Source organism: Urtica dioica, chromosome 5, assembly GCF_054948205.1.
Source record: "Urtica dioica subsp. dioica isolate 48M chromosome 5, U.dioica_male_clone48M_v1_H2, whole genome shotgun sequence".
Lineage (NCBI taxonomy): Eukaryota > Viridiplantae > Streptophyta > Magnoliopsida > Rosales > Urticaceae > Urtica > Urtica dioica.
This window is the reverse complement of record NC_142760.1, coordinates 42,298,557-42,319,783: the sequence shown is the minus strand read 5'-3', so window position 1 is coordinate 42,319,783 and position 21,227 is coordinate 42,298,557. Positions and strand designations below refer to the sequence as shown.

Sequence of the window (21,227 nt, the reverse complement as noted above, 5' to 3'; positions counted from 1 at the left end):
ATATATATATATATATATATACATATATTATATATATAAATCAATCCAAAAGTGAACAAGCAGATGAACCATAAAACAAAGCACCAAAGGAGGGAACAAAACTATAGGTCGCTATAACGTTTAAATGTATATAACTACAGTCCCTACGACTTAATTACTCATGATAATGCTATTAAAAGTTTATATGCCATTAAAAGTTTATATGCCATTAAAAGTTTACGAGTTCCCTTGATGAAAAATAAACAAATAAATAAATGAATGTATCGCTTGAAACAGAGATGGGATAGACAAATACAATGAGCAGCCAGAACAGTAACTTGGAGTTCCATACACATATATTATGGAACAATTTAAATCAGAATATATAAATAAATAAATAAAAAGAGCTCTAAAAGACTTCAGAGAGGGAAAAAAATAAAAGTGAGTATTCAAGAATACATCCTCAGAAAGGATGTTTTGAAAGAAGAAACAAAATTATTCAATCTAATCTAATCTAATCACACAAAACCAAGTGATAGCATGGTTATGAGACTCATGACCATTATGTAAGTTCTTTCCATGATTTTGTTTCAGTTCTTGAGAAACAAAAACAGGAGAAGAAACGCACTCGTTTTTCACTCTGATCGTTTCAGATAATCTTCGGAAACCACAAGCGCACAAAGCATAAAATAATCAATCAGCTAGGCTTAAAAAAAGAAGACTCCAGTGAATGGATCATCAATTAAGGTTTAAAGATCTCCCATTTTTCGAAGCAAAAACCCGAGAAAATCGGATGCCTCAACCAAGAAAGAAGAACAAAAAAACAAAAAAATACCTATAAACTACACTATAAAGAAGAAGAAGCAGAAAAATCCTCTCTAAGAGCAGAAAATATGGGCTTGAGTGGGTTAAAGCATGTTGATTCAGAATCTAAACCTAAACAAACAAAACTAGAGCTCTTCACAAACAATGTAGCTAAACTTATAAAATATATATAAAAATATATAATATAAATCAAACCAAGGTTCTTACACAACCTTGAACGCAATTTGTTCCATGTTCGAACAAAAAAAAAAAAAAAAAAAGCTCCACAGCAAAGAGCGAATAAACTTAGTACGTAAAACAGATATAACCTGTCCACGAGATTAATTACGCACAGTGATGTGATCACACACACCTCGTTTCTAAAACGTCACGAAACTCTAGCTTTTCCGGTACTCTACTAATTACAGTCACGGAGATCATCTCCGTTTCGAAAGATAGTTCACCCAATACCACGGTACTGGAAAAAAAAAAAAAAAGGGACGCAAAATTACCTAACCGACCCCACTACTGCGGATAGTACGACGGAGGGTATTGCTGTAAATTATACCCGGCGTAGGAATTTCGGACGTCGTAGTAGTTGCTTGGCGGCGCGGCCGTTCCGGGCAAACTATACATCCCTGCCGTTGTTGGGCCTAGGCCCGACATGACATAAGGCCCAACGGGCTGAGCGGGCCCGGGAGCGAGGCTCGGCGGGCCCGACCGGTGAAAACGGGGCTGTTGTTGGTATTGGCGGTGATTGTGGCTGTGGTGGGACGGGTTCGAGGCTCTGAAGGCTTTGCGGGCCGGTTTCGGGACCGAGTGCGAGTCCGTTCTCGGGCGCTTGTTGTTGTTGTTTCCGTTTTGGTGAGAGGGTTTCGAAACCGGCGCCAAAACAGAAGACGAAGTAGAAGAAGGAGCGGATTTTTTCCTCTCCAACCTCTGCTTCTCGAGTTCCTCGATTCGCTTCGCGAGAAGCTCCGGCGGGTATTCCGATTCGAGCTTCCGATCTTCGATGACTTTCACAACCGATCTCAGAGCGCTCACCTCTTTCGCTGTGGCCTCGTTCTGAAAAGCGAGGCGATGAACACACACACACGCACACGCACACATACGTAATATGATTATTTATACGCTTATTACCAGGGACTTGAGAGAGTTGTTTCCTTCGTTGATGAGCCTCTTTGCGGTTTTCTTCGACTCTTTCACGTGGGACTTCAAGAGAGGAACCGGAGGGAATTTCTCGGCCAACCCGAACTCGAACACGAATTTGACGGCCAATATGTATTTTCCTTTGCTTATGAGCTTCTGAACGAGATCTGAAACCAACATGACAGAAGAATTACAATTTTTTCTAAGAAAAAATAATTATCTTCATATAGTTTTGAAGTTTGTACACTTAAACTCCAATGTCAACTACACATTCATTATCAACCACTTGCAAAAACTCCATAATTTTCCACTACAAACCTCTTCGAATCAGGACTAGTTTTTGCTATCTCAAATTCCAACTCGTTTCGTCCACGAGTACAAACCGAAAACGAGAAAGAAAAAAAAAACTAGACTTTACTCGATAGTCCAATACCTATTTCTTTTCAACAACAATCATCACTGCTACAAGAACAACACATGATATTCAGATTCGACCTTTACCTTCAACTTTATCAATGAGTCCGATCTTCCGGCAAAGCCCGACCGCTTGGCGATACTTGGCCACCACAACGAGGCAATCGACGACCTCGTCGGAGTCGAACTCTGAAGCCAAACCGAACGCCGCGACCAAATGCAAGAAGCCCAGAGCCTCGAGCAAGCTCTTGTCCTCGTCCGCCGCGTCCATCTTCCTCCGCCACTCCGCCGCCAGAGCCGCCGCCGTTTCCCTCGTCTCTCCGCCGGCGGTCGCTCCGACCGCCATCAGAACCTCCAGCAACAGAACGCAGCTCCGGCGAAGACTGCTCAGCTCCAGATCGTTCTCCGCTCCGCCGTAGTACCTATTAGAGGAAATCGAGACTAAAGACTAAACTAAACCAATACATTCCTCATCTATATACTTTGCAATTCGTAATCGTACCCTTCCATCGCCCGGAGAACCATCGCCGCCGCGTCCGGAGCTCGCCGGACAGCGCTTGGGAGCTCCGCTCTGACGGCGCTCCGATCCTTCGCCGTTTCGCTGATGTAACGCCTCAACCCTAGCCCGTCCATCCTCTCGCAGAGCGCCACAAGCTCGGGCCTCGCCGCCGGCTCCGGCGAGGTCTCCATACTCTCCGGCTCCGGCGCGGCTCCGACGGGGGCGGCGGACAAGGCCTCGAGGTCTCGGAATTTTCCGGCGAGAGTGAGCTGGACGGCGGAGAAGTGGGATTCTAGGTCGGACCAGGAGAGAGAGAAGCTCGTGAGTAACGAGGACTGCGATTGGAGGTCATCGAAGGCTTTCTTGAGGCTCGCTTTCTTGTAATCGATCTGGTTCAGCGAGTCGGAGATCGATTTCAGCGTCGTCGTCGTAGAAGAAGACGCCATTGGAGCTTTGGCTTTGCGGGTGATTTTGAGGTTTGTTGAGAACGAGGAAGATTGTGAAACAGAGCAATCTCTGTTATTGGGCTTTGCGTTGGTTTCTCTAATTTGGGGGTGAGATTATAAATTATGGGCCGAGATTTGCTCACTAAAAGCCCAATAATAGAGGCTGCTCTTTCATCGGCCCAATATTTTTTTTAGAGAATTGCACGACTCACTTTTTTTAGAGACTTCTTTCGAAAATAACCGCAATTTCAATGCATGTCAGAAAGAAAGTTGTTTTCAAATGTTTAGGACGATAATACCTTCGGTATACATTATACGATTTTTGGTAATTAGTATACAATTTTTGGTATACATAGAATTAATATATATTTAAGTAGTCTATATTTGTTACGTTATATTTTCACAAGGTTAAAACGAGACAGAGAGAGAAAAAATGACAAAGCAAGTCAATGCACAAAGTCCAAGTCTACAAACAATTTTTTTGGACAAAACCTCAAACTCTCGAGTCAACCTTTCGACCAAAGTCTCCGAATCAACCTTATGACCGAGAATCTCTTTCCGGCGTGACAAGGATAACAAGAATAGAATATTTCACCATACTCCAACCTACGTGCTATCATACGATTTGGCTCTAACTAGATCGAACTCATGTTTCTTGTTTTTTAGGTGAAGAATACAACAAACACAAAGAATACGAAAGACAACACGTGACGAGACAAAGAGGAATCGAGAACTTTTTTCCGGCGTGACAAGGACAACAAGAATAGAATATTTAATCACACCCCAACATACGTGGTGTCATAAGGTCTGACCCTAACTAAATCGAAATACAAACAGTCCTAAGTGTTGACTTTGGCGTTAAATATCTATAAAATATTTGAAACACGCATTTTAAATGTGCACCAACACACAACTATGATACAATATGCATTTATAGTATTGTATACAAAAAGATCAAACTTATGAAAAATAATAGAGTATACAAAATAATTAAATGAAGATAAAATTGACACTTCACTAGCTATTTTGATATAAAATGATAACGCATGATATTATCCTTATAGCTTCTTCTTCTTTTTTTTTTTTTTTTGCATATGTAACCGCAGAAAACATTCATAATAAAGTTCGAACTCAAAATAGAATGACTATAACTCTATATGATCATATGATCAGTGACCTGTATGGATAATATTTAACATATTATTTTAAAATTGACTTCATCTTAACTTAACCGGTTTTCATTTTTTGTTTGTTATTTTTTTTATCAGAGTTTGGTTTTTTTTTTTTTTTTTTTTTTGGATATTATGATATTATATTAAGTTTAAATTAGTTTCATAATAAATCACATTGAGCTATAATTTTATAAATTTTGGTAGAATCTGTATATATTCGCTATTTGTTCTTCAATGCGAGATCTTTATAAACTATATTGGATAAGATTTGATCAATTATCTCATCAATCAATTATTTAGAATATTGACTATGCAATTTTCTTCATTTCTTTCTTTACCGGTAACATTTTAAGAGATGGGACATACGGATATATATCATGCATATTGAGGGCCTAAAAAAGGCGAAGAAATTTTAGTACTGAGGGAAAGTTGGATAAGATAAAGTCCTTGAAAAAATTAATGTGTAGTTAGTTACGAGATATGTAGAATTAAAGTACATCTATCAAATTGAACCTAAATTATCTATGTAACTATTATTCAAAAAGACCTCTCTCTTTCAGCTCTTGCTCTCCGACGACTGATCCGCGTGATATCTTGATTAGGTAGGATTTTGGGGTTCTACAAGCTTGCATCATGTTTTCTCTGCGTATCAGAGTAACTCGTCTTGAAGCGTTTTCTTCACCGAAGATCTATGGAGGACTTTGTGTGACATATGTGCCTCATTGAGAGTTGACGAGGATGAGGAGGATGTTGTGTTTGCAGCGGAGGAATCGAAACTCGAGAATGCAAAACAATCTATGGGCAATTCGATTCACGAAAGACTTATGTGCGATAGAGATTTCAATCGTTGGGCTCTGAAATCGTTTATGGGTGGGCTTTGGAACACCCACGGTAACATTGATATGCGGGACCTTGACGATGGAGGATTTTGCTGTAATTTTGAGCGAATTGACGACAAGAAAAAGTGATGGAGAATGGACCGTGGCTCTTCGATAAGATGCTTTAGATTCTCAATGACCCGAATGAGGAGAAATCTTCAGACGAATAATTTCGATACTCAAAGTTCTGGGTTCAATTCCATGGCATTCAGTTGTTGACAAGGGCGACTAGAATGAAGGAAGAAGGCAGGTGTAGAGACACATGAATCCAGATTCGGGTGCTCGTGGATATTCTAAAACCAGTGAAAGGAGGAATTAATGTGAAATTGGGATCAAGTTCTAACACATCCTGGATTGATATCTGGTACGAGCGGCTCGCCGATCTTTGCTTCATTGTGGGTGGATGGGTCATGAATAGAGGATTTGCAAAGCCCCCGGAATCTCTGTCGATAACTCTCTGAAACATCATTGATTTGGAATGTGGCTGAGGTGTGAGGCTCCTAATCTCTTTGTGAGCAGCCCTTTCTGTGTGAAAGGCTCGATGAGCCGGAATGATGAACGCCGTAGAGGGGCTCCACAAAACCCATATCAATGGCGAAGAGCGGAAGGCCATGGCACCAAGCATAACTGAGCTGAGATGGGAGAGCAATCAATGGCTCCGTATCCGTCGCCGACACCGGCAGCGACTGGTGACGAAGGCTCCCAAAATAGACAAACGACGGCAGCTGAAAACATGCATAATCAAGAGAAGAGAGAGAAAGGCTCCATTGCCGATGATGATTTTAATTACAGCAATAATGAAGCCTCGGTTTTGGAGGGTGCAATTTTTCCAAGATGAATGTCTATCATTCTCCTGGTAGCGGGAATGTTGAGTTAAATGCGAATCCCACACGCGTTTCTACTTTCAATCTCAATACCAGTGTACGCGGTAGGGTAAAGGCTCTCCAGCCTGAGGGCTAAAAAAAATCCCATTAGTGAAAGATAAAGGTTTGGGGGGGCAAAATTAACTCAGGCCAAAATCACCTTGGATCTAATAGTGACCCAAATTTTGGAGTCCACGATACTGTTGCCCAAAGTAGTAATAATACTGTTGCTTATGTTTATGAGAATATCAACGCGAAAACAGGTTGAAAAACTGGCAGTTCTTCCTGGGTAAAGAAATTGACGAATGACCCATCTTTCTGATCCCTTCCTGAAAAATGGCACTAAGGCCTCTGACTCTTGCCAGCTTTTCCTCTCCCTGAGCGTTATGATCATGGCGACGATAGTGCTTGGGCTTGCAAAGGATCTGGTTATGGCTGGAGGTGTCGATCATGACGATGATGATGAAGCGGCGAGGAATCCACATTGAGGAAGAGAAATCCCACTGGCGAACGCTATGGTAGACCAGACGAGCAAGATAGCTAGCAACGACAAGAGTTCCATTAGGGAACCCGAGTTTGAATTTAATTCAATAAATGAGTGTGCTTTCTTTGTTGGAAAAAAATTGGTCAAAATCTGTATGGTCCCAGAAAGAGGGAACATGTTGCTCGAAATCTATAAGGTGATTTTCAAATGTCTTATGGTTATAACATCTAATCTTGTCGTATCAAGCGATTTCGTTTTATCGATAAGCTTTTTTTCGGTGTTGTTGAAAGGTACGATAAAAGGCTTGACCACTAAACAGCTCGAGGAGATCGGTTGCCAGATAATACTCGGAAACACGTACCATTTGGCTCTTCGACCGACCTCTGAGCTCATCGAAGACTTAGGTGGTCTCCACAAGTTCATGAATTGGCCCAGAGCATTGCTCACCGATTCTGGTGGATTCCAGATGGTCGGTTTTCGAGATCCGAAAATCAAAAACTCTTACACCGGCTAAGTGAATTCCACAACTTTTTTTTCTCTTGATATCCGCAATATTGTTGTGATGATGTTTCAGGTATCTTTACTACATTTAGCTGACATCACATAAAAAGGGTGTTACATTTCAGGTTAATTTATTTTTTCTTCCCTTCACGTTCTTTTTGTGCGAGAATTTTAAGAATGTTGGAAAAAAGGGGCAATGGCGCCCACTGTCTCTGAAAACCAAGAGGTTTTTGTTGGTGGGCGACTGATTTTTATAACATTATGGTGTGTTTCGAGGGGATTCTCACCATGAACCACTGTTGTTTTGGTAATGGTATAAGTGCGGCCTCAAGATGGACATGGCTAAGGAATACGACCATGTGGAGTGGCCATTCTTAGAGGCGATGATGGTTAAGTTGAGCTTCGATAGGACTTGGGTGGAAAATATCATACGATGCGTCAAGTCAGTTAGTTTCTCCTTCAATATCAACGGATCGACATGTCACGTGGTTCATTGGAGAAGTCTCTGGCAAGGTTACCCACTTTCTCCATCCTTATTCCTTTTTTTGCTTGGAGGGTATATCTAGTATTCTCTGAGCCGGGGAACTAAGAGAGGATATTAGGAGGGTAAGATTCGATAGAGGGGAGTTTTGGGTCTCTCATCTACTCTTTGTGGAAGATAGCCTTATTTTCTTCCGTGCATGTATACTGTAAGGCAGTGGATAGAAGCCTTCAGTTGTACTTTGAGGCCTCGTAGCAAGCCATAAATTTCTCCAAGACGGATGTTTGTTTTGGGTGTGATGTGCCGGAAGAGACTTAAGAGATGATTGCGAGCCATCTTGGGGTTACTATTACGACTTGCCATCAGAAATACCCCGGCCTCCCTACTTTCACAGGTATGAGGAAAAAAGAGCTCTTTGATTTCTTATGAAAATCAATTTGGGATAAGATTAAGTCTTGGAGAAGGCTTGGTTCTCGCAAGCCGGGAAGGAAGTGTTTATCAAGTCTAACCTTCAGGCGATCCCGAGCTATGATGTTAGTTGTTTTCGGCTCCCGAAAGAACTCATTAAAAATATCCATAGCGACGTGGCTAGTTTTTGGTGGGGCGAAACCAAAGACAAGCGCAAGATCCATTGGTGTAAATGGAAAAAAAGTTGGTTAAGCACAAAACAAAAGGCGGGCTAGGCTTTAGGGACCTTGAGAGGTTCAATCGAGCCCTCATCGCGAAGGATATGTGGAGACTCAATAGACAGCCGGATAGCCTTGTGAGATGTGTCTTTAGGGTGAGTTATTTCGCGGATGGGGACTTGTTCCGTGCGAGGTGTGGGTCTAACGGGTCTTCTATGCGGCGTGGCTTGGTGTGGGGTGATGAGATTGTATATGAGGGATCACGATGAAAATTTGGAGATGGCGAGTCAGTGTTGGTCCTTTGGGACAAATGGCTCCCTAGACCTACTAAGTTCTCGTTCATTGACCCTCCCTTTATCCCCGAGGAGATAAAAGTTACGGAACTCAAATGGAGATATGGAGATTGGGATGAAGAGTTGATCTGTAATATGTTCGGAATAGAGGATGCGGAGACGATTCTTAGCATCCTGGGTAGTGGTGCGGGTATGAACGATGTACTTCGTTGGCACTATAAGAAGGATGGAGAATACTCGGTTAAAAGCGGCTACAAAGTTGCCATTGGCTTGGGTCTCGAAGCGAGCTCTTCTTTTCACTCCGTGATGACATCTTGGTGACCTGCCTTTGAAAACTGGGGGGTGCCCCCTAAGGTATGTTTATTTGTTTGGCGTGTGTGTAAGGGATAGATTCCGATGAAAATGCTTCTCGAAAGACGAAAAATTGACAATGACGCTTGCTGCCCCTTTTGTTTGGGTGGTCCGGAGTCAGTGGTACATGCGATTTAGGGCTGCTGCCGGTGGTCGCGAAAAGTTTGGAAATTGGCAGGTTTGAGATTTGATTAAGCAACTCCATGGAGACGACGTCGTCGACCTCTTCCTCAAGGTTAAGAACTCTACTAAGGTATGGAATCTCGATTTATTTGTTATCTTGGTGTGGGAGATTTAAAATCATAGGAACAATGTGGCCATGGGGAAAGCGTGGTGGATGCCAAGAATCTGGTGACCTAGCCCGGTGGCTATTTGGAGGAGCATAGGGCTGCCATGGAGGATAATACAACTCATGCGCAAGTGGTTGAATATCGTGGGTGGGATCCACCTCATGAGGGGGATGTTGTAGTCATGGTCGACGCGGCCATCGATCAATAAGAAAAATGCTACGGAACTGGGTACGTTTGTAGAGATCACAAAGATATGGTTATTACTTATGGTATTTGTTTTAGAAACCATGTCTTCTCTCATCCTCTCGCGGAAGCCGTGACCATATCCTCTTTGGAGCGACTGTGCCATGTTAACGAGGATGGGAGCGTGTTCTTCTCCAATCGGATTGCTTGGACGTGGTTAAAGCTATCAAAGGGGACACCATCCCGGCTACGGAACTCGAGACCATTTTGAGAGGTATCAAGGTTATTTCTTCGTGTTTTAACTCTTGTAATTTTATGTTTCTTTTTCGGCCCTGTAATGAGGCATCTCATAATTTAGCTAAATATGCTTTTAGAGTTAGGGAGAATGTTGTTTTTCGGGTCTTATTCCACCGTGTGCTATGAATGAGATCATTGTTGATCATAGATGTTTATGTGTGACTTTTTTGTAATCACGGTAATCATCCGTTTTTAAGCGAGAGCTTTAATAGAATTTTCTTTAAATACGTCTATCAAATTGAAAGAAAATTGTTATTCATGATCTACTTTAAAAAAGTGAGGAAAATCAAAGAGGGTGTAGTTGGATAATGATAAAGATTAGAAAGATAAAAAAAAAGGTTCATATGTAGTTAATTATATGAGACGTTGAGAATCAACATATATCAATCAAGTGGAAAGGAAAAAAGGCATATATATATTGGGAAAGAACATGGGTGTGTCCCAATATAGGGTAATCAATATAGCTCATGGTCATGGACTTTATGTGTATTGAAGGTAACAACAAAAAAGTGTATGTGTTTTATATATAAAAAAAAAAAAAAGAAAAAAAAAAGTGTTGGTGTAAATGACCGATTCAAGTCACCACTCAAGCTTCCAACTCTTGTGACCTGCTAGCTGTGATCCATTGCACTTTCAATTATATATATATATATATATATATATATATATATATATATATATATATATATATTAAATGTATTAATACCCGTTTAAAAAAAAATCAGTACCATATCAACATATAGATGCTAGTTTTATTGATGTCAAATATCTCGGCTATACACCTCATATGATTGGGATGATATAGTATTATTCACAGTTAGCGTGAAATTGGATAATAACAATCTGTTGAGGTGCATAAAATTATTATTTGTTTTTTTTTTTTTTTAATATTTTATTGTATTGGTGTTTCATATGTTTTTAATTTATTTTAAGTTAGCTTATCTTTCATTCGATCTGTCCAATTCCGATGCTTTAACTAAATAAATAAATTGTGGAGGTAAGGTAGAATCCATAATATTCCAAAAGCTACCTAGCTGTTATCAGCTTGGTTGGAGTACTTGGAAGTTGGAAACTTATATAAATTTTATATATATATATATATAAAATTCAAGTCTGATATGCATTAGAGCTTAAGTTTATCTGATATACTTAGGCCCGAAGAGATCAAAACGTAGAATATATAGATGTAGAGCGATCGTGCATGTGAGAACATATGATTTCACGTCACATGCAAATGTCACGTAAATAGTTTGCTTATTGATATCTGTATAAATTTACAAGAATTCTGCTTTCCTATATACATAATTCAATACTTTCGGTCACATGTTTCTTATTTGTTCATAATTTCTTACGCTATGAAAAAAGCATGTTGTCACAAGAGTACATGCACAAAACCTATACCTATCTACAAATAGCTACAAGATCACAGCCAATCTTATTGCCATCATAATTAGTGTTTTCACTTTGAAATAAAATATGTAGAGATCAGATAAAAAAAATATTACCAATTTGCTACACATGTTTACTTTGGAGCCTCGAATTACCACCATAAATTTTAACAATTTTTTTTTAATTTATATTTATTTAATTGGGAGATGGCCGGTGCTGATTTATTATCCATATAAACAAATTGTTGTGATATTCCCTGGTTTGAGCTCTCAAAATAGAGATGCCTCAAACGCAAGAAAAATCAGTGGTCGTGCTCGTCGATGTAGACTGGGAGAAAGGAAGAAGAAAACACAGAGTTTTTACCCTGACGACCTAGTTCAGCTTCTGATCTTCACTATCAACGAATTACAGCTTACAAATGAGTTTTTAATTTCCATAAAAGAAAACACTAGAATTACCCCCAAAATCACGATTATGAGATCAATGTGGTTCTCTCTCTAATTCTCTCTTTCTCTCTCTAATTCAGACCCAGTGGAATGTCTTACCTGTGATTTTCCAATCCAATGCATTTTATTTAAAGCCGTTAGACGATATCTTGTATTGCACACTACCGTTGGATTATGATCCAACGGTCACCTGCGAAAAAAACTGAAACCATTTTTATCTAATATCTTAGCTTACATGTACATGCTATTGATGTTGTGTTCAAAAGCAACACAAAGGAAACGTTATAGTTCTTTAATTTTTTTCTTTCTCTTTTTGCTAACGTACCAAATAGTGATCAAACGTTGAAATTTCATTTTCTTGAAAGGTAGGAGATGGCATCATAAATAATAATAATTAAAAAAATTTCCTTGATGCAAAATAATAATAATCATAATCCTACCTTGTAAGAGTAAACAAATAAAATGTAACGTATTATCTTGCCATTTTAGAAAATAGTAGAGAGGGAGGGAAGTAATATTCAACTTTATTTTCCAAAAAATCTTTGGTATAATTTACATATATATATGTAATATATTAAATAAAAAGATATGGTAAGAAAGATGACTTTTATTTGTTTCCTTGTTGGTCCATGCAAATATCTTTTTGTATCTACTCTAAACGGAATTCACTGAATACTAATAGAGTATCGATATCAATATGAAACGAGAAAAATGAATATTTCCACATTTTTGCTCCGGACGAATAATTCCGCAATATGCAAACAAGATATCTAGCTTAATTTGGACCGTTGATCTTCTCAAAAGTCCAACCGTTCAAAGGCTCAGGTCTCTCCTATCCTTGGCGCCAAAGGCTTTGACTTCCAATTTCCCCAAGGAAGAAAAACAAAAAAAACCATTTGATAGCAACCGAATCAAAATATCTAATTCAGTAAAAAAAAAAAAAAAACAATAATAAACCATTTTTTGCGAATAACATGGTACGCATTTACACGTGGCAAGCACCCATTTCATTTCGTTTTCACGTATAGGATTTCCAAGGACTTTTGTTTATAATTGTTTTTTTTTTGGTCAGATGAATCAATGTCAGTCATGGGAAGTTGAGGATTTTATTTTATCCATTTATTTATTTATTATTTGCAAAATGGGAAATTGAGAATTTAATAAAAGTTTCCTCAAACGCTTCATAAAAAAATTAATTACCCCCCCCAAAAAAAAAACATTAATATCTAACCATGGTTAGTTAATAACTCCCACTTAACCCAACCAAACCCTAGTCACACATTCCACTATGTATAAAACTCCCTAATTCACCCATTATTATTGCATGTTTATTCATACCCAAAAAAAAAAAAAAAATGCCTTCCGATGATCAAAACTCCGAACCCTTCGCCGAAACCGACCCGACCGGAAGATACGGCCGTTACGACGAGCTTCTCGGCTTCGGCGCCGTGAAAAAAGTCTACCGAGGGTTTGACCAAGAAGAAGGAATCGAGATCGCGTGGAACCAGGTCAAGCTCAGCAACCTGAATTACGACACGTCGGTCGTTGACCGGGTGTTCTCGGAGGTCAAACTCCTGAGGTCGCTGAAGGACGAGAACATAATCTCGCTCCACGGCGCGTGGCTCGACGCGCAGAATCGGCGGCTGAACTTCATCACCGAGGTCTGCACGAGCGGGAATCTGAGGGAGTATCGTCTGAGACACAGAAACGTTTCGGTCAAGGCTCTGAAGAAGTGGTCAAAGCAGATTTTGGAGGGTTTGGATTATCTGCATAATCACGAGCCTTGTGTCATTCACAGAGATCTCAATTGCAGTAACGTGTTCGTCAATGGGAATATTGGCAAGGTAATTAATAATAATAATAATGTTTTCTTTTTTTATTCTTTCATGTATTTTTATTTTTTATTTTTTGCGAGAGAAATAGGAGAGGTTGTTATTACGTATTATTATTATCCTCATGAATATACCTAAAAATCTTAGGAAGAAGAATACTATTTTATATATTTATTTATTTCTTAATTTTGAAATCGTGGAATCATCTAATATTCCGATATTATAAAGAATATCTAACTTTTTGACATTTCTCTTAGAAATATTGTTTTTTTTTTGTTAGTTTTGATTTGCTTTTTTCTATTTTCTCCATATTTTTTCTGTCGTACATATGGCCATGCCGAGAAAACATTATTTGTTATACTTAGTCTTTATAGTTTCAATTTAAAAAAAAAAATGATTTTTAGTTTTTTGGGAGAGAAATCGGAGAATTCGTATAGGTTGTTATTATTATCTTTATTATTATTACTATTATCCTGATAAATCCCTAAAAAACGTAACAAGAAATTCATAAGAGAGAGAGAGAGAGAGACAGAGAGAAGTACTATTTTTTATTTATTTGTTTTAAAATCGTGAAATCATCTATTATTTCTAAAGTTTTAAATAATATCTTTTTTTTTACAAGATTTTAAATTATAAGTATTTGTTACAACTAACCAATCATCTATCTCCTTTTAAGAATCTAGTTTAAGTTTCATTTTAGAAAATAGTCTATTAAATCGAAATATATTAATTAATTTAATCAGGTTAATTAATTTACTTTGGCTTATAAGACTACTTTATGAAGTAAATTAAATTAACTTAATCATTTAATAAATTTATTTTGGTTTGGTGGACTATTTTCTTAATAAAATAAAACTTGAACTATTTTTTTAAGAGGATGGACTATTGGCCTAATTGCTTCTAAATTAACACTTATCAATTCTCTTAGAAATATCTAAGTTTTTTTTTTGTTTGTTAGTTTGATTTAGCCCTTGCCGATAAAACATTGTTTGTTAATTTTAGTCTTTATACCTGCAATAATTTAAAAATTTAGTTGGATATACATTTACAGTAGGAAAGTATTTGCATAATCCAAAATATCAAGAAGAAGGAGAAAAAAAAAGAGTAGATTTCTGAAAGTAAAAAAATACAATGTAGTCTAAGAAGAAATATACCCTACTGTTTATCAACAACATATTCGACTAATGATCAGCTAATTTGTCACCCAATTATCATTAATATTTATACAATGCCCACAAGCAATGATCTTATCTTGCAAAATACTGTATTTCTAACATTTGACTTTTTGTTGGGAATTCAACAATTTCGGGATATGTCTCATATCCTCTCCCTTGCAGGTTGATTATCTAATATCTAAATCTTTCTTGACACACACGTATATATAACAATGACCTATATATATATATAGGTCAAGATTGGTGACTTGGGTTTGGCTGCAATAGTTGGGAATAGCCACTCAGCCCATTCGGTCCTTGGGACTCCGGAGTTCATGGCACCCGAGCTCTACGAGGAAAACTACACCGAAATGGTCGATATATACTCGTTTGGCATGTGTGTCCTTGAATTGGTCACCATGGAAATCCCTTATAGCGAATGTGACAATGTCGCGAAGATCTATAAAAAAGTCTCTTCGGGAAGGAGCCCAAATGCCCTAGCCAAAGTCACCGACCCCGAAATTAGGGCTTTCATCGAGAAGTGCATTGTTGCGCAGCCTAGGGCTAGGCCCTCCGCGGCCGAGCTCCTCGACGACCCCTTCTTTGATGACATTGTTAGCGATGATGATAATCGTGACGATGATCATCACGGTAATGTTGTTGACGGTGATGATGAAGATGATGATGAAAACAATCATTAGGAACTAATTGTCAATATATGATATATCTAGTAATTATTATGCATATTTGAGTGTTGGGGTTGGGATATTCCTTTATCTACTAGTCCTTTGGTTATTGTTGTTTGTTAGGACTTGGTTTTTGGGTATGGTGACTTGGCTTGGGTCCTGCTTGTGAATTTCGAACTCTTCTTTTCTTCCTTCAATTTTAGTTGGGGAGATAAGATAATATAAACAAATTTCTTTATGTGTGTTTTGAATATTGGGGAAGGTGTTTCTTATTAGATTTTTTTTTTACTTTTTTAAAATTTTAAATTATATTAGTTATTATTATTATTTGGTGGATTCTTTTTTTTTTTTTTTTTTTTGAAGGCATTATTTGGTGGATTCTGTGAGTTGACATTTCTTTTTGTGACTATTATGATTTATTTTTATTATATATGTGTATGCGAATTCCTGATTTCGGCCGGTCTAGATGTTTGAAATATTTTTTAAAGGTTTTTTTTATATTAATTAACCCCGCAAAATCTTCGAACCATAATTAATCGCATCAGTTCAATATTTTTAGTATGTACGTGAAAACATCGTTTTCAACTTTGATATGAGGTGATATATCCAAGGATTGAAGATTTCAAAAAAGTAATATTTGAAATTTAGAGTAATTCACACAAAGTAAAACATAATAATTTAATAAGAAGACAAATAGTTGAATATATAGTCATTTGACTTCTATTAGCATGTTTATGAGTTATGACCATGTTATTAACGAGCAAAAAAAAAAATATTTTGTTTTGAAATTACTAAACGTGTGATATCAGATGCATGTGTGATGAGATGATTATATATTCAGCTCTTAAGTGAAATAAAACAATCAAATGTAAGACACAAATACAACAAGCAATCAACTAATAAAAAAAAAAATAGTAACTTAATTTAGTGACAAAGCAACTAATCTAAGTAATGTACTAATACAATCAAAGGCACAAAGACTCAGATTTGCATAACTCAAATTGTTGTCTCTTTCAATTTTCTGATGAAGTGCTATCTAAGCTCTCATTAGTTCAAAGATCTCTTTCTCTTCTATACTTAGTTCTCAGACAAACGAATCGAGTTTTGAGATTCTTACCATATCAAACAGAGATAGTGAGAGACACAAGAATCATCCCCAGGCACGTCACACAAATATATGCCCTATTTTATCTCACGTTTTCTCGCTCGTCTCTCAAAAAAATTAATTTTCCCGACCATAAATTCGCCTCTTTTCAAGTCAATTTCGACCAACATCTTATGAGCCTGAGCTCAAGCGCGTCCGATCGAAGGAATATCCTTGAACATGCCATGTATATCCTCGGGCTAGAGCCCAAATTCTCTATTGTTTTCTAGTGATATCTATCTTTATACCAGCTTGTACTTGTTTATTCATTCTAGAAGATGTATATTCAGTCCAATTCCGAATCAAAGTAGGCAACTTTGAGATTTTTCAACATACCAAGAAAGCTAAAGTACTGCCATTCAAGAAGTAAATAAAAATTCTCAAGTACACAAGATGTGTTTGATATCAAACTAGCTCATTTTGTATATAAGTTTGATACATATAGCAAGTCCAACCAACGATGATGGTCTTACACATCTTAAAGATGGTGCGGTGATTTTTAAAACACATTTACGATTCAGCCGGAAAAAATCTCTATGTAAAAACTAATTTCAGCATGTCCGCATTCAATTAGAAGTATGTCATGATAGTCAAAAATGTATTTTTGTTCGAAATAGGAACAATAGTTTATTTTAAATATTTTTAAAGTAAGAGGTCTAATCTTAATATTTTGTTAATTTTAAAGTCAATTTCTCTTTTTGAAACGAGTTAGCTCAAAAGATAAGGAAAGAGTTGACCGATAATATGGGGCCAATGGGCTTTTCCGTTACTCAATGTGGCTCTCAAATGCCTGTCCAAATTGACCAAAAATCAGCCCATTATAGCATTATGCTCTAGGGTTGTCATCTTCAAACAATAGTGACACTCCAGGTTCAAATAATTAAAAACTTATCTCCCAAGTAACCATATTCTGTGAAATTTAATAGACATAAAAAATTTCCTCTTTTTTTTTTTTTTTTTTTGTTGTACATCAATGAATGTGAAACGCCAGTAAAATTAAAAGCATGGCAGTATAACAATAATCTTTTCCAAACCATGGCTAGAACTACTTCAAAAGGGTCAAGCTATATATAAAGTTGGAAAATATCATGTGCAACAAACTTGTTAATTGAAAATCATATGTTTTGGCCAACCGAAGCGCCAATTAGTGCTTACTTGTGGACCACGCAAGCTCTCTCTAATATATGTTGCTTGAACATCATATTTTGATTATTTGTAAATACAACAATAAATTGAAGGAACAAGAGCATGTGATGGGTTATAAATTTATACTGTATGCTTATGCTATAGTTTCTGATGTTACAGGTATTTTTTGTGGAATTGGATATTTATGTTTAATTAGGCTTCAAATAAGCTATGACTCGTACTCTATGAGCTGGCTAGAGGTTTAACTTTAAATCAACGAACAAAGAACGCAAACTTTTTTTTTTTTTTTTTTTTTAATGAGGCTGTTACGCTATCAAATCCATGCCACGTGTCAGTTTGGTGTATCATGTTCAAGATCTGATAAGACTTCTGCTAGCTAATTAAACATATACCAAAGTGGATTATTTCTCAATTGTTCATTGAGAATATCCAAAAAATAATAAAAATAAAAATCGATGTGGGTTTTTTAAGATGTGGTTGGTGATGATGAAAATTTTACAATAATATACATAAAATAAAATCAACGTTAATATGAATTCTCACCTACCAACTCTAAGATGTGAACTTGATGGTATATATATATATATACAAGGAAGTAGTGTCTTGATCAATTTTGATATTGACCAAAAGGCTTATATATAACTCTAGATATGTTTGGTATGTTACCAATTCAGTGGTTTGTGACACCGTCCAAATAATCTTTTTTTTATTTACCCTATTTTTACTATATATATTTGGGTTCTTTATTTCAATTATTTAATACATATATCCATATATGCGCAGATGTGTATGTGCAGAGAGTTGAATATATTGGATGACAAAAAAGGTACATTTATTTTTATAAGTGGTATGGAATTGTCCTTTCGATATTAAAATGATGATGTACCGATTGAAGTTATTCATATAACACGCCTGGTCAGGGTACAATATGTATATATATATATATATATATATATATATATATATATATATATATATTTGCTAGGAATACAATATGTTGAATTATATTAGCTCGGCATTGTTAAGGGGCAAATCTATCTCTCTCTCTCTCTCCATTTTTTTTTGTTAACATCGATAATCAAACCGAACTTTTGATGTCAGCTCAGAATTTAGAAATTGTTTATACTTGGAACGAAATAATAATTTTGCATAACCAAAATTCAGGCTTAGATATTATAGGATAACGCATTGCTATAAATATATCAGCTATTAGTCCATGACAAATTGAAACCAAAGACGATCGATTTTAATTAAAATTTGGTTTTAGACCAAGCTAGATCGGTTTCGATTTAAAATTTTCAAATATCGTATTTAGCTTCGGTTCAAATTTTCGCCAATATAATGAAGGGAACCGATTTTATTTCACCATATGCATAGTACAAACATGAAATCATGATAGTTTAAATAATTGTTCATATAACTTAATTGTATTCTTATGAATACTTTCAAAGAATTTCTTTATTGAAGAGTTACTTTCACGTTGATGAATATATTACTCAAGCAATCTGTTAACTTCATTATTTTAGCCCCTTTTTTGTAGCAAATGTCACACACACACACACACACACACACACACACACACACACACACACACACACACACATATATATATATATATATATATATATATATATATGAAATTACTGAACCTGCGCAGCTGTTGCAAAAAGGGTTGTAACAGACAATGCAACAGTTACTGAAATTTAGAGAAACACGAGATAAACGATATGAGTGCGGAATAATAAAGAGACACCAGAGTTGGTAACCCAATTCGTGCCTACGTCTGGAGGGCCTTTGCCCGGTGGAAAGCAGTTTACTATGATAACGTGGTACAATAAGGATTTACACTCAACGACTCCCTCGCTACCCAACCTACGTCTATCCTCTTCAACAGCAACTTAGGCTCCCCCTAAGTACGAGATCCCCTCGATTCCCACAGAAAATCTCTCCCGAGACTTCTAAACGTGTTTCCCAACAAAAACAATTGAAAAACCTAACCTCTAGCTTCTAATACAATCACCCGTATATAGGCAACAAAGCAGAGGTAAAAGACACCTTAAAAGCTTGAACACAGGTCGTTCTAAGCTCAGCTAAACACTCAAATAAATCTCTCAAAAGGCGTGAGTGTAGAAGGTGAGGTGATGACCTATTTATATGAGAAAACTAGGTCAACACGAATCTTGAAGTCGGATTAGGAAGACCAGCCAATTATCTCATTAATCCACGCTGGAATCCTTCTTCAAGTCGGAGTAGCGAAGCCCAAAAGTCAATGGGCCGAGACTGTTATACAGGACTGTTACAACACAAACTGCGACACTTGCGACCAAAAATTGTAACAAAACCCAACGCTACCCGATAATATATTCCACGATTCTATATTATTTTGCCAACATTAAATCGCCAATTAATGTAACAACAATATATATATATATATATATATATATATATATATATATATATATTTTAATATGAAACTTGTCCAACTTTTGGCCAACTTTGAATGGAAAAGACTTGTGGGACGTTCAAATTGATGATTTAACTAGGTTACGATTAAGGATATCATACAAAAGTTAATAATATTAGGTTTCATATTTTATTGGCCAGTGGTGTAAAAAATAAAGTATACCCACCAAAACTCAAGTTCCATATGAGATGGGAGTCACATTTTTAATAATAATAGCAATAAAAAACTTATTTCAATGGATCAAAGCTTCTAGCTGGGTATTGAAAGACAGTATTGTTAATAAAGCTTGCTTGGTATTTTTAGAGTAGGCTCGTATGAAACTGATACAGATTTGTGTACATATAAAACGCCACTAATCAATGTGTATTTTATTTTGTAAACGTTACATTTTCTCCACCGTAAATTTTGGACTCAAAGATCAGAAAAAAAAAAAAAAAAATTAATGGTACTTAGAAAAAGAAAAGCTTACTATTGTAGTATTGTTAATGCATCGCATATATTTAAAAGTCAAAACATTTGACTTAGTTAACAAATACAACATATAAATCGACCTCCTTAAAAATAAATAATAATAATAATAATAAATAAATAAAGTTGGCATATCTACAGTATTAGTACTTTGCTAAGGTATTGGAAAATCTGTGGAATTATCACCTGATAAGGATAAAAATGCTTACGGATTACAAATAAGTTAAAGCATTATAGGTAATCCTAAACATATACCTTTTAAGGATAACAATAAATTAAGAGAGACATTTCCCAATATCAAGGTCTACTATTGATGGTAGGATAGGAAAAAGAAAAGGAGACTTTCAATTACAATAAATTGGCTCATGATAGTTGTACTTCACTCCTTTGAACAAGTCTTAGAGCACCTCCAATAGAGACACTAAATTTGATGTAATGTTCACATTAAATTTAATGTAACATTTAGACCAAATATATATTTTACTCTAATATGTTACACTATATCTTACACTAAAAAAATATTCTAATAATACATTTTTTTATTAGACTTTTTAACCTAAATGCTTTTAGATTAAGTGTCTTAATTTTATTAGTTATTTGTAATGTCTAATTAGATATATAAAAATATAATTTAATTTTATTTATCAATTATGTGTAAAATATAGTATAAATAAATAGTAAATTATTTAAAAATAAAAATGTAATTAATAAAAGTGAAAATGAATAAATTTTATTACATAAATACTACAATATTTTTTAGAAAATAAATGATACACCATTAAAAAAAA

The 21,227-nt window shown here is 36.2% G+C and overlaps 2 protein-coding genes across 2 annotated transcripts; one reads left to right on the top strand and one right to left on the bottom strand.

Annotated features, from left to right (window-relative positions):
- Positions 1-955: 955 nt before the first annotated feature.
- On the bottom strand, positions 956-3,374 carry LOC149398686 (truncated FRIGIDA-like protein 1). Its single transcript, XM_089615910.1, has 4 exons — positions 2,849-3,374; positions 2,434-2,768; positions 1,924-2,099; positions 956-1,848 (listed from the first exon to the last, which is right to left on the bottom strand). The coding sequence occupies exons 1-4, from the start codon at positions 3,289-3,291 to the stop codon at positions 1,309-1,311; spliced, it is 1,494 nt and encodes a 497-aa protein (XP_089472036.1). The 5' UTR covers positions 3,292-3,374; the 3' UTR covers positions 956-1,308.
- Positions 3,375-12,820: 9,446 nt separating this feature from the next.
- LOC149398685 (Protein kinase superfamily protein) lies at positions 12,821-15,490 on the top strand. The gene is made up of 2 exons (XM_089615197.1): positions 12,821-13,389; positions 14,786-15,490. Exons 1-2 carry the CDS (start codon positions 12,901-12,903, stop codon positions 15,230-15,232), a joined length of 936 nt encoding a protein of 311 aa, XP_089471323.1. The 5' UTR covers positions 12,821-12,900; the 3' UTR covers positions 15,233-15,490.
- Positions 15,491-21,227: the final 5,737 nt, after the last annotated feature.